The sequence below is a fragment of the Gavia stellata genome, chromosome 34 (genome assembly GCF_030936135.1).
Source record: "Gavia stellata isolate bGavSte3 chromosome 34, bGavSte3.hap2, whole genome shotgun sequence".
NCBI lineage: Eukaryota > Metazoa > Chordata > Aves > Gaviiformes > Gaviidae > Gavia > Gavia stellata.
In genome coordinates, this window is record NC_082627.1 from 372397 (window position 1) to 385897 (window position 13501).

At 59.0% G+C, this 13501-nt stretch overlaps 1 protein-coding gene across 1 annotated transcript in view; it reads right to left on the reverse strand.

The window, feature by feature from the left end:
• Window positions 1-13501, reverse strand: part of LOC132320191 (scavenger receptor cysteine-rich type 1 protein M130-like) — a 168799-nt gene that overhangs the window by 12094 nt on the left and 143204 nt on the right. The window contains 10 exon segments of the mRNA XM_059832462.1: window positions 382-537; window positions 540-671; window positions 756-818; window positions 1168-1482; window positions 1839-2153; window positions 2239-2559; window positions 3500-3814; window positions 4173-4352; window positions 5694-5797; window positions 5799-5997. Of these exon segments, the coding sequence (XP_059688445.1) occupies window positions 382-537; window positions 540-671; window positions 756-818; window positions 1168-1482; window positions 1839-2153; window positions 2239-2559; window positions 3500-3814; window positions 4173-4352; window positions 5694-5797; window positions 5799-5997 (2100 nt within the window).

Sequence of the window (13501 nt, forward strand, 5' to 3'; positions counted from 1 at the left end):
CTCCTCTCTCACATGCCATGTGTGTGCGTGTGCACGCGTGCATACACGTGCAGACATCCCTGACATATCCCTCACAAATTGCCTCTCCTGCCGGGCTGCTCAGGGTGGCTGGGACAAAGCCCAGGGCCCTGCTCTGGGCTGTGGGCAGGATGGCACAACCAGCCTGGGAGATGTCCCGGGGGGCTGCAGAGCCCTGTGGGCAGACGCTGGAGGACATCCAGCCCCACAGAAGCTGCTGCCCACTTGGGAACAGGCTGCCATAATCTGTAGGGATGGCCTTGCTCTCAGGATCTCTGGGGCCATGATGGGACCCAGCAGCGTAAACACCTGCCCCGGCTCCTTGCCAATACCCCTGTGAGGGGTCTCAGCCCCTCCGCTCACCTGAGCAGTTCACAGCAGCATCCTCCTTATGCCGGCAGGCACCGCTGTCCCCAGGCCGGGCCCAGCAGTCCTGCAGAGACGGCTCTGTCCCCCGGCACTCCAGCTGCTCCAGCCAGATGGGGCCTGTCCCCTCCCCAAATTCAGCCTCATTCAGAGCTGCCTGCATGCCACCTCGGCATCCCGCATGTCCCAGGAGTCGTCGCACACCGTCCCCCAGGAGCCGCGGTGCCAGATCTCCACTCTGCCCGAGCAGCCGTTCTCGCCTCCCACGGCACGAATCTTCTCCCTGTCTGGAGAAGGCAGAGAGCTCCCAGGGCAGCGGGACAGCAGGCAGAGCCCTGCCAGGTGAGAGGGGCATGCAGAGGAGCAGCTACCTGTGCAGCTTGTGGAGTTTGGGCACAGGGTCCCTAGGGCCGGGGGTGTTTCTGGCCGTCTCCCTGCAGAAGGAAATGCTGGGCTGAAGGGGCTGCTGCAGGGGGTTATGCAGCAGAGAGTGGGGCTGAGCTCTGCTCGTGCATCCTCATGCCACCTCACTCACGGCAGCAGCTGAACCCTGGTCATTCAGGGGACACGCAGGGCAATGTGGGGCACCCTGACAGCTCAGCCCCAAAGGGAACCTGGTGAATGTGAGTGGCTCTGAGAGCTGAAGTCCCATTTGTGTCCCCAGAAGCAGCAGGGTCTGGCACGTAAAGCAAAAGCCCCTGTGGACCTTGTCCCTACGCTTGACTTTGCCTAGCAGGGAACTGGAGCTGGGGTGGTGCTGGTGCCCAGGTAGCTCAGAATTACCATTGCAGGTGATGTGGGTCTCATCTCGCAGGTCATCGCACAACTGCAGGTGCCAGGGAGCGGAGGGACATTGCCAGAAGGAGCTGTTTCTCTCCCCACACTCCACACGATCCAACCAGGTGGGACCAGAGAAGTTGTGGTAGAGCGGGGGTGTATCCAGGTACCCTCCATCCCCGCAGCCCAACTCTTTGCATGCCAGCGACCAAGTTTTGGGAGTCATTGAGTTGGAGCAAACGCTCCCCCACGTCCCGTTGCAGAAAACCTGCAGGCGCCTGGAGCAGCTGCTGCTGTTCTCCAGCCTCAGGGCCACAAACTCTGGAAGAAAGGCACAGAGGGGGAAGGGGCTGGTGTGGGGCTGTGGGCGTAGAGAAGCCTCTTCACCCCCCAGGCCCTTAGCTAGGCAGGAGCACAGCTAACAACTCCCCCTTGCAAGCATGGGCAGAGAGAAGTCCCTGAAGGATAGAAATCCTTGCCCTCCCCGTTAACCGCTGGGGATGGCTCAGCTCCCCGGAGACCCGCAGTGGGACCGAGGGCGTTCGTGCATGGGTGTCCCCAGGACGGACTCAGACAGCGGCTCAGGGGCAGCCAGGGACAGCCTTGGCAGTTCCCGGCTCTCCCCACGTCCCGGCCTCCCCAGGCACCTGCCTCACGCCCCTGCTCCCAGCACAGACCTGAGCAGACGACTCCTGCGTCCTCTTTGTGCCCGCAATCGTGCTGCCCCCAGGACCCTGCCGGGCAGTCCCAGAGGGTAGCTTCGGCCCCGGAGCAGTTCACACCGTCCAGCCAGATCTGACCAGAGCCTTCCCCGAACTTAGCAGAGCCAACCACCTCCACTGCCCCTCTGCAGCCCAGCTGGTGGCAAACGACTGCGGCATCAGACAGGTCCCAGCCATCATCGCAGATGGTCCCCCAGCTGCCCTGGTAGTAGATCTCCACTCTTCCCGCACAGCGCCCAGTCGCATTCACCAGCCGGACCTGCCGGCTCCCTGCAGCGGGAAGAAACCCCATCTGCCATCAGGGGCTGGTGCCCACCCAGCTCAGAGCCTGGGGGGCCCGTGCAGTGCCACTCACCCCAGCAAACGACCCCCACGTCCTCTGCAATCCCTGCTCCTGGTGCACTCGCAGGCAGGGAGGTGTTGCAGAGGGTCAGGTTGGCCTCGTGCCCTGCGCACCGGACCCCTCGCAGCCCCACGGGACCCGTCCCTCTCTCAGCCTTCGGGGGATTGTAGGCTGTCTCTGCCTCTCCGCACTGCAGTTGCCGGCACACCACGCTGGCCTCCTGCACGTCCCACTGGTCATCCAGGACTCTGCCCCACGTCCCGTGCTGGAAGATCTCCACTCGTCCGTCGCACCGGCTCCCTCCACCCACCAGCCGCAGGGACATGGAGCCGGCTGAGCCTGCGGAGAGCAGCCAGGCCCCAGCCCTTGGCGGCACCAGAGAGCCCACAAATCTGCAGCACCTCTGTAGGCTCTGGAACCCTCACAACACCCTGGAGCTCACCCGCCTGCCCCCAGCCCTCTGCAGGGAGCTTCAGGAGCATGTTTCCACAGGATTTCTTTCCCAGTCCCTGAGCCTTCCGGAGCAAGACACTCTCTTTGCTCTTGGTGGGGCAGAGCCACCCAACAGGTCCCTGCTGCGCCAGATGGAGCAGCTGCCACAGGAAGGAGCAGCAGCCAGTGCAGTTACCCGGGGACAGGCAGCGCTGGGACAAGCCTTGCCCAACCTCAGCGCTGGCACAGGCACCACTGAGACACCAGGCAGAGCCCACACGTCTCTGCCCCTCTGCACCCCTGGGGATCGGGGACTGGGAGCCTGTGTCCCTGGCAGGGAGCAGAGCGAGGGGGGTCAGTTTGGGACTTGTGCTGACCAGAAGCAAGGGCAAAGCCCAGCCCTGCTCTTCGACCTACACCCCAGGTGTGCTACTGCTACTGGGGGCACCTGGACAACCCCTGCGGGTGGGGAATTGGGCTCTGTGGGGCTCTCTGTGGGGCTGGGTCAGGGCTGTCTGCAGCCGGAGAGATGGAGCAAAGCCCTGCAGCCCTGTTCTTGGCCTGTCCTGCAGCAGGAGCAGAGGAGCCTGGGCCTGGCGGTGGCCCCAGGGCCTGAGCCGCCACCTCGGGGTCAAAGATGCCTGTCTCTGTTCCGTCCTCAGCTCTCCCACAGCAGAGCATTCAGTCCGAGCAGGCAAAGCTCTCCACATTGCTCCTGGTTAAACCAGGTATTCTCCAGGGAGAAATTCACCCTGGTGCTGCCATGGGGTCCCCTGCTTTGCATGGCCATGCCACACCCAGGGCGCAAATGGAGTTACTGCAGTGTTTTCCCAGCACTCACCTGAGCAAATGACAGCAGCATCGTTCTCGTGGGAGCACGGCGAGGCCCCCAGGGCAGTCACTGGGCACTGTCCCAGGTGGGCTTCAGTCCCATTACAGTGGAATGAGTCTCTCCAGACAGGGCCGGTGCCTCTCCCAAAATGCCCTCCTCCAGGAAGAGACTCAGCAAATCCACAGTCGAGGTGACGACAGAGAACGTGGGCGTCCAAGAGATCCCAGCGGGAGGCACAGAGGGTGCCCCAGGTCCCCAGCACCTGAACCTCCACCCTCCCCTCACACGCCGTGCTGCCGTTCACCAGCCTGAACCCTGTGTACTCTGGGAAACACAGAAAGATGAGAAAGGGTGCCTTGGTGCTCTGGCACCCTCCGTAGCTGGAGGAGAGGCCAGAGGCACAGCCTTCCTTTCTGCTCCTTCTGCACTCTTTTAGGGCTGCACACAACCACACCACCCCTTCTGTCACCACACCCCGCACAGCACAGCCCCTGTCCTGCTCCCCCATCCCCAGCTCACACGCAGTGTTCAACACCCCACCCTGAGTCCTTACGTGTGCAGGTGACACCGGCATCGTTTGCGTGGGTGCAGGGCTGGTCCCTGGGGGACCCCCTGGGGCAGGAGGCGAGAAGGGGTTCATTCCCCTCACACTGCAGCTCTCTGTCCCAGATGGGACCCACACCTTCTCCAAAGTGAGCTGACCCGGGCACGGACAGGGCTGTGCCACACTTCAGCTCCCTGCAGACCACGTTGGCGGCTTTGGGACCAAAGTCTGAGTCGCAGACAGTTTTCCACTGGTTCCCATCACGGATCTCCACACGTCCTGAGCAGGGACTATCCCCTCCGACCAGCTGGAAAAATCCTAAAGAAACCAAACTCCTGTGCGTTCCTAGAGCTCCCTGGCAGTTACATGCCCACGTCCCACCTCATGTCCAAGGTGGCTTTAGGCAAAGAGCCCCGCAACGACCCCAGCAGCTCCCAGTGGGTGCAGATGGCACAAACACAGCAGGGACACCCTGCTGCTCCTCAGACTTCAGCACAGCACTTGGGGGTTTGCTTCTCTCCCAAACCCCCAGCCGCAGGAACTGCTCAGACAAACTGCTGCTGCCCTGGAGACCCTGGGCGGCCCAGGACTGGCCCCAGGCACTGCAGCACCCGGAGCACTTGAGCCCAAGGAGAGGGGCCCAGGAGCTGTTGGCTGCTGCAGCCTGCTCTGCCGGCCGAGCTCAGGGCCAGGCTGCGGAACCCCTTGGAGCCTCCAGAAATGCACCTCATTCCCGGGTGGTTCTCGGGCTGTTGGGGTACTGCTCTTAGATGGGACATCTCTCAGGGCACAGATGCCGTGTGAGCGTACCTGCGGTTGCTGTCGCCACCAGCCCCCAGCTCCAGCACCTACCCGGGGAGGGCTCCTCAGCCAGGGCCAGAGGGCACTGCCAGGCATGTACAGCCCCGGCCAACGGCTGGGCAGAGGGCAGGAGAGTGAGCAGAGGAGCAGCCCTGGACTGATACAAACTCCCAATGCAAGGATAGGCACCAAGGAGAGCCAGAAAGTGCTGGCAAGTGCCCTGTGTGGCACAGGGCAGCCAGGGGCTGGGGTAGGCAGGAGAGCCTGGGCAGCAGGTCAGCACTGCCAGCACAGGGTTGTTTCCCTGGGGGCTGGCTCTCCTGGGGGGACCCTGGAAGAGGAATGAGGTAGCTATGGGCCACACTGCTCTGCTGCCCAAGCCCAGTGCTTCTCTCCTCTGAGCAGCCCCTCTGCTTTGGGGGACTCGTGCCGGCCAGGGAACACAACCCAGAATTCCCCAGCCACCTTGGGCCCTTCCCTGGGGCTGTGGGTGGCCGTGTGAGTGGCTCTCGGTGCCTCTGCCATGGGGGGACCTACTCCTCGGTGCTGCCAGATAGCTCCTGTGTGAACGGGAGGAGAAAGCTGGGAACCAACAGAGACTGCAGAGCAGGGTGGGCATTCATCTCCCAGCCCCAGGCACCCATGGAGGGTGGGCTGAGCAGCATCACAGCTCAGGCAGTGGTGGGTTCCCACTGGAGTGTCCTCAGGGACTGGGGAAACCAGCAATGACAGTCCCAGCTCGCCAGTGTGACCGGCCCCACCAGGCCCTTCTCCAGTACACCCTTGTTTCCCTGAGGGCACAGCTAGGTCCCTTCCCCCATCCCAGTCACAGAGGTGGGGAACGGGCTGGCCCCTTACCTGAACACCTCACTCCAGCGTCCTCACTGTGATCACAGTCGTGTTGACCCCATCCGTTGTGTGTACAGTCAGAGAGGGCAGACTCGGTGCCACGACAGCGAACAAATGGGGCCAGATCCTGGCCCAAAGGTTGCGTACTGAGGAGCTTCAAGAGCAGACCCACAGCCCAGCTGCTTACAAACCACTGCGGCATCGGCCATGTCCCAGTCGTAACCACACACGGTCCCCCACTGGCCCTGGTGTTGCACCTCCACTCTTCCAGCACAGCGTCCGCCACCATTTTCCAGCCTCACCTCTGCAGCCCCTTCAAACATTGACATGGGACGCATCAAGAAAGTGCGGAGCAACAGACTGCAGGTCTGGAAGAACCCCCTGCCCAGGACGTGTCACAGGCATCTGGGTGGGGACCTCTCCTCTTCTGGGCTGTCCCCAGAGCAGTGTGGGGGTCTCTTTTCTCCCCATAGGCTGCAAAGGGCTGGGGGTGCCCATTGGCAGACCTGCTGTGCCATTCGCCACGCCACAGCCTGCGGCACCTCCTCCCACCTCAACGACCCCCTGCCCATGCCCACCTGCACACCGTGCCCGGCCCTGCACAGGGCACCGTCTCCTCACCAGCCCAGCAAGCCCTGTACAGCCCCATGCCCCCAGGCCCACAGCTCCCTCTCCCACCCAGAGAGGCACAGGGAAAGGCAGAAGTTCGATTGACTTGAGCACCTTCTGCCCCTCATCTCACTGGCACATGCCAAGAAACCCCATTACCAGAGGTATCCCGATGAGCCCACTGGTGCCCGCTGGCCCTAGCTGTGGGACAAGGAAGCCGGCACTTACCCCTGCACAGCTGCACCCACAGGAGCAGCCACAGCACCCGAGGGGACAGGAGTCCTTCTGTGCCCATCCTGAGCCTCCTGCCCTCCTGGCACAGCCCTGCTGCGCCCCACTCCCTCTCACGGCTGCCGGGGACTCAGGCGATGGCAGGGGACTATATCTCTGCAGATGCTGGCCCAGCTGCAGGAGGAGCCAATCGAAGCAGCAGCACCTTTTTAGACGTTATCGGGAGCTATCTCCCCTCCGACACGGCCCAGCCCTCCAATGAACTTCTCCAGCGCGTTTCATGACCATATATGAGGCACACATATGTCCCGCTGCGGGTGTCACGGTCTCTGTGGCGGGGGATCGTCACAGGACAAGCTGGGTATGGAGGGGAAATGGGTCTGTCACCCCTTGAACCTTGCTGTGGGGACTGGGAGCACTGAGCATCTCCTATGCTGGGCTCATCCAAGAACCCAAGAGGCAAGCGTCCAGCTGCCCCCGAGATGTGGGAACCATGGAGCTGGGGCTGCACCGGGGTCTGTGTCGGGATGGGAAGGAAACAGCCCCTGCCCCTGCGACAGACCCCGCTGTGCTGGGAGCAGCAGCTGGGCAAGGTCCTTGGCCAGGGGAAGAGCTCCCTTCCAGGAGTGCTGGCTCGCCCGTCCCTCCCCAGAGAGCCCCACGGTGGGTCCCTTGCAGGAGCCAGAGCTGGGACCTGTCCCTGCCCTGACAGCAGACATGCAGCCCAGAGCCTCAGACGTGTCCCTGACTCTCAGCCTGTCACCGAGGGGCCGTTATTCCCCACGGGCGGATCGGGAGCTGGAGCCTGCAGGTGCACAAACCACAGCCCACGTGGCCTCGCAGCACTCGCCGCGCTCCCCCCGCAGCGCCCGGGGAAGGCAGTCTGTGGTTTCCTGCTGGCACCGTGCCCAGGCACATCCCCGCGGTGCCCCCGAGCCACCCCCACCCCAACTGCTCCAGCCAGGGCTGCGGGGGCTGCTCCTTCGGCCTCGCAGACACGGGGCCGGGCAGCTCCTGTTCCCCGTGATGCCCCTCTGATGCACACAGACACTCTGCACCGAGACCAACGGCCATGAGGTGCCATTGGTGACGTGACATCACATCCCTCCTACTGACACTGCTGTGTACTGAGCAGTTATGGTGACGGTGACGTCACACCCTCCTACTTCTGCTGCTGTGAGCTCATGAGTTACAGTCACACATGTGTGTGCTGCCTGCGGGCTTCTGCTGATGACAGTTCTTCCCAAAAGCCATATTTGGGTGGGGTCTAAGTATTATTTTGATGCCATCAGAATCTGCTCGCCTATGACATTCCAGGGAACAAGTGACCTCAACCAGCCACTCACTCACTCCCCAGCAGGATGGTGGAGGCAACTGGAAGGGCAAAAGTGAGAGAAAACCTCATGGGTCAAAATAATGACACCTTAATAAATGGTGAAAAATGAAAAGGGAAGGACACAGGGGATGGAGAAGCACTCCCTCACACCAGCAGACCAATGCCCAGGCAGTCTCTGAGCAAGGGCTACTTTGGAGAAACTCCCCTCCCACTTTTAGTGCTGAACAAGATGCCATATGGCATGGAATATCTCTTTGGCCCATTCGGGTCAGCTGTCCTGACTTTGTCCCCTCCCAACCTCTTGTCCACCCTCAGCCTCCTAACTGTGGGGTCAGAATGAGAAACAGAGGCAACCTTGACACTATGCCAGCACTGATCAGCCATAGCTACAACATCAGGGTGTTATCAACACTGTTTTAGCCACCGGCAGCTGCCTGGGGCAGTGGGTTTCTCCATGCTCTGCTGCACACTGCCTATACCTTTTCACTACCACTCTGCCATGGCAATGCTCTGGACCAGTTCTTCTGTGAAATCCCCCAGATCCTCAAGCTCTCCTGCTCAGACTCAGACTGTCTCCGGGAAGTTGGGATCCTTGTGGGTGGTTAGTTTCTGGGTATTCTGTTTTCATTGTGCTCTCCTATGTGCAGACCTTCAGGGCCATGCTGAGGATGCCCTCTGAGCAGGGATGGCACAAACCTTTTTCCACGTGCCTCCCTCACCTGGCCACAGTCTCTCTGTTCATCAGCACTTCATTTTTTGCCTACCTGAAGCCCCCCTCCATCTCTTCCCCATCCCTCGATCTGGTGGTGGCTGTTCTGTACTCAATGGGACCTCCAACTCTGAACCCCTTCACCTACAGCATGAGGAACAGGGAGCTCAAGGACGCCGTGGAGAAATTGATCCAATGGATCTTGTTCCACCAGCAGTAACCTCCCTCCCCTTCTCTGCAAGTTCTCCCAGAGCTTGGCTTAGGCCAGGCCTCTGATCTCTTTCTCCTGTGGTAATTGTAGTAATAGGTACCTGCTCTGCTTCCTACCACTTCCCTAGAGGCTTCATCCTGTCCTGTCTGAGCCTTTCCCAAATGCTTTGAATGCTGCATCAGATCTGGCCTCCCTGAGAGCATCTCAGCAATCAAAGGGGTCTCCTGAGTGCAGGGCCTGAAGGCTGGGCTGTCCTTAAAAAGCTGCTGCCAAGAACAAGCCCAAGGAATTAGACTTTAAAGAGGTCTTTTCTGATTCTTTTCTCCCTGTGTTGGGGGCAATAAGCTTGCGGCAGCTCTGAGATCTATTAGACAGCAAGTGGTGCTTTTAAAGACTCTATTCCTGGTGTCCAGGGGCCGTGTGGATGCTGCACGAGCTCTCCGTTAACTCCTTAGGCTGCCACATGTACAGGAGGGCTGATGGCCTATATTGTTCCCTGTGGAAAGGAGTCTGGAGGGGTCAAGAGAGAAAGGACACTCTCCATGTGCCCTGGGGAGGGCAGTGAATGGAGACTCAGAAGATGAAACACCCTCAAAGGTGAAGTTTCCCCAGAATAAAGTACTAAATCCAGACACCCACAAACCATGACCCTGCAGTTCTGTGGGAGCCAGTGAAACTGCAGCAGGCACAGGGAAGGGAGACGGCAGAGATGCGGGAGCTGCCTGAGGTGCCCCAGGGAAGGGGCTCTCACGCTGTCTTGGGGAGCAGGGCTGGTGGGGAGGCAGAGGGGGACAGAGGCAGGCAGGGCTGGGCATCACTTGCAGCATGAATGCGGGAGAGACAGAGAGTGACTGGCCTGTGTCTCCTTGTGCCCTTGGGGCCAGCTCCAGCCCTGGGGCTGACGGGGAGGCTGAACAGCCTCAATGGCCCTGGAGCTGCTGTGCCCTTCAGAAGGGCTGGAGCTGTGGTGGGAGTGCCCAGAGCTCGGCAGCAGCCTGCAGCGGGAACTGCCATGGGGCCGGCCCAGACTGGGCTGCTCTGCTGTGGTGGTCTGGGGAGAGGGCAGGGGAGGTGGGGAGAGCCAGGGAGGGGCTGGGCTGGGCTGGAAGGTTTGTTGGGAGCGGAAAACAGCGCTGCTAGCTGAGCTGTGTGAGTGTGCAGGGTGGGAGCACACAGCAGTGTGATCGCGGTGCACAGCCAGGCCTTTTGGAGAAGGACGCAAGACATCAAAGACAGAAAAGAGAGGACCTGGTCTGTGCCATGGTCCCTGGATAGCCTGCCCCATGAACACTGGCCAAAACCAGCCCTGAACTCTGGCCATTTCCACCTCTGGCGATACAAGCAGCTGTGGGCAGGGACTCTGCTGCATGGCAAACTCCATCTTCCTCCTGGGCTCAGTGCCTGCAGGGGCATGGCCAGCCCTGTGCAATCTCTCCTGACCCAGATGCTGCCAGACCCTGCAGCGAGGCTGTTGCAAAACCCTACGTGGGATTCAACTGGGGTTGGGCAGGGGTGGGCAGCGGTGAGAGGCTGCCACTGCTGGAGGAAGAAGCATGGATGGCTGCCATGGGGACTGTGCTGGGCAGAGATTTTCCCACCCCGAATGCACCCTGGTCCATGCAGTGCCTGCACCATGAAGCTGTGGGGCCATGTGGGGCAGCAGGACTTGTCCGACCCACCTGAGGAGGTCTTCCTTGCTCCCCCCACAGTCCCCAGCTCTGCCCACAGTCACCCCATGGGCACTGCCACAGTCCCTCTGTGCTAAGTGATGAGGTGTCTCTGTGTGCCCTTCTCTGAGCCCATGTAGCCACCCACAGTGCCTCTCTCTGCTTGGAGCTGGTCACCGTGGTCTGCCTGCATGGTCCCAAGAGATCCTGGCCAGACTTGGCCTTGGAGATGGGCTGTGATGCTCCTCAGCCCACAGTATGTGCTGAGTGCCAGCCCAGGAATGTCCGCTGCAGATGAGCTCATGCTGTGCAGGAGACATGCCTGAGCCCTGCAGGATGTCCTCACCCTAGCATTCTTCTTGATACAAAGGGGGACCATCAGATCCTGTCACGGATTAGTGGAATGCACCTCATTCCAAAGAGAGAAGCAGCAATATGTTTTATTGAGGTAAAATAAGAATTTGACAGACTTCAGTAAGTTCAATGGAATTTCACAAAGTTTTTCAGTGGTTTGACAAGGTTCAGTAAGTTTGATGGCAAGGTTCACCTTATTAATTACTGCATGGAAGAAAATTGAGTTAGAATCGAGTTAGTTAGAATGATTCACACAGAGATCAGAGACGCAAAGAGTAAGGAGGAACCTCCCATTGAGTCACGGGGTTCAGAGTGGACCCCCTTGCCTTCTAAATACCTTTTGGAGCCTGGCGGTGGCTGTATCCAATCTTAGTCTCAGACTTGGTCAATAGTTTAAGTTTAATGGAATCGTCCATACAATGTTTATAATAATATTGAGTAGCTACATGGATTAGTAATGTTTCATAGTATTAATTCAGCACGCTGTCAGTCACTTAGTGAGGATCTGTTGCGGGTAAGGGATCTCTCTGCCTTGGGTAAGGAAGGATCTCTCAGTCTCAGGAGAGGAATCTCTAACCTTGAGAGGCATCCCTGCTCAAGGGGAGGGTCACCGGGCATGTTGTCCAGCTGTAATTCAGGGAGAGCTCACATTGGGCCCATCCTGATGGTAATGTTTATAGGGTGAAGTGGTTGGCTGTTAGTCAGCGGTGTAGACAAGATAGATGCTCTCATTTTAGTTCCAGTATGGTGTTCTGTACTTTGATTATCTTGCACTTTTGGGTTTTGAAACCACCTTTTTAAATAGTTTTGAAGACACCTTCACTCCCATGTATGCGAGCCAGGTGCTTGCCAGTTCTCAAGTTCTCCCCAAGGATGTGACGCCTGTTGCTCTTTAGTCAGCCGGAACCCAGGTAAGTGTGTCCATCACACGTAGGAGCAACAGCACAAATTACTGAGCCCACTGGGCCTCCCTCTCCTGCCTTTCCAGCCTGGGCAGAGGCAGAGGAGATGCTTCTTGCAAAGTGGAAGCCCAACGGGACTGGAAGGAGTCATGCCCACTTGCTCCCCTTGGCTAGCAAAGGAGCAAAGGAGGCCCCTGTGCACCTCCCGTGCTGGAGAGAGGAATCCTCTCTGGAAGGACATGCCGACTGCTCTGCTGCCTTCAGCTCCCAACAAGCCAGGACCCTCTGCCTCAGAAGGTCTGAGGCTTTCTGATTTGATATGAGTTGATGAAGATGCAGTCGTCTGAAGGGCAGGGAGAGGAATGCCATTTCTGGGGACTTTCCTGTCCTGCTCACCAAATTCAGAGATGTCTCTGGTTCAGTAGACCTGCCTCAGTTTACATCATATTTGTGGGGGGTCAGCACTGCGTGGAGCTGTAGACACAGTCTCCACCTCCTCAGAGCTTCCATCCCACCAGGGAGGCAATCAGATTGGTTTTACTCTGCAAATCCTCAGGAGCAGGAATCTTTAGAGACTCGTTTGTGCCATAAACCCTGGGACACCTCAGAGGGCAGGGAGCCTTGAGGTGCTGCTGGAGACTCAGCTCAGGAGCTGCTGGGAGAAGAGGGCAGAGGCAGAGTAAGGAATGAGCCCTGGTTCGGGGCTTGCAGTGAGGTCCAAGAAGTGAAGAAGTGGAAGGGAAGGGGCAGAAGGTAAGACCCTGACCTTGGATTACATTGCCATGATCCATCAGAGCAGATGTCACTGCTTCATGATGAGGACTGTGCGTTTGTGCTGGATGTGCTGAGGGTGAGTGAAGGCTGGGTCTTATTAGTCAAGCTGCTGGGTCTTTGAAGAGCAGAAATGAGAGCAGAGAGCCCTGAGTGTCAGCCTTGTCCTTTCCTTCATGTCTTCCCACCCCACCTCCCACTTTCCTCCGCACACCCCCGAGCCCCTGGCACTGCATAGTGAGATCCCAGGGACAGCCCGGGGACACTCTCCCACCTTAGCTGGGCGGGGTCGGGGGGGAGCATTTGGGCAGGCTGTGTGGGGCCAGATTGCCTGTGCCCTTCACTTCATCTTTCACAGGGCTATTTCAGTCTTGCTTTGTTTTACTTACTGGGGCTATCAGTTATTCGGAGTAGCTTTTGGCAAACTCTCAGAAGAGTTCCTGCGATTATCACGGCTGGAAGAGATGCATTCCAGCCCAAGGGGTGGGTGTGAGACACTTGGAGGGAACTGCTGTTTCAGAGAGCTGTGTTTCCTGGGCATGAGCTTTCTCCAATCATGCACCAAGGCATGTACCTGGCATGGCCCATGGCCCTGAACCTGATCCTCTCCCACTCACCCCCAGGCACCCTGCAGAGTCCAGCTCAATGTCCGACTTTTTTCCGGGAGCCCCACAAGCACAGCTGCCCATGCTGAGGTCCTGCTGCTGGGCTGGGATTTGCAGGCAGGCCACCCCAAAATCCTCAGGAACCTCTGCTGAGGAGGGAAAAATGTGAAGCAAATGATTCTGCCCAGCAGCTTTTAATCACAGAATGATGGAGCAGCTGGGCTTGGAAGCCACCTCAGGATATCATTCAGTCCAAGCTCCCCTCCTAAAAGCAGGGCCAGCAAGAGCAGGTGGCTCAGGACCATGTCCAGTTGAGTTTTGAATATCCACAAGGATGGAGCCTCCATAGCCTCTCTGGACAACTGTTCCAGTGCTTGACCACCCTATCTTTAAATGGAATTTCCTTATATTTCAATGTGTCC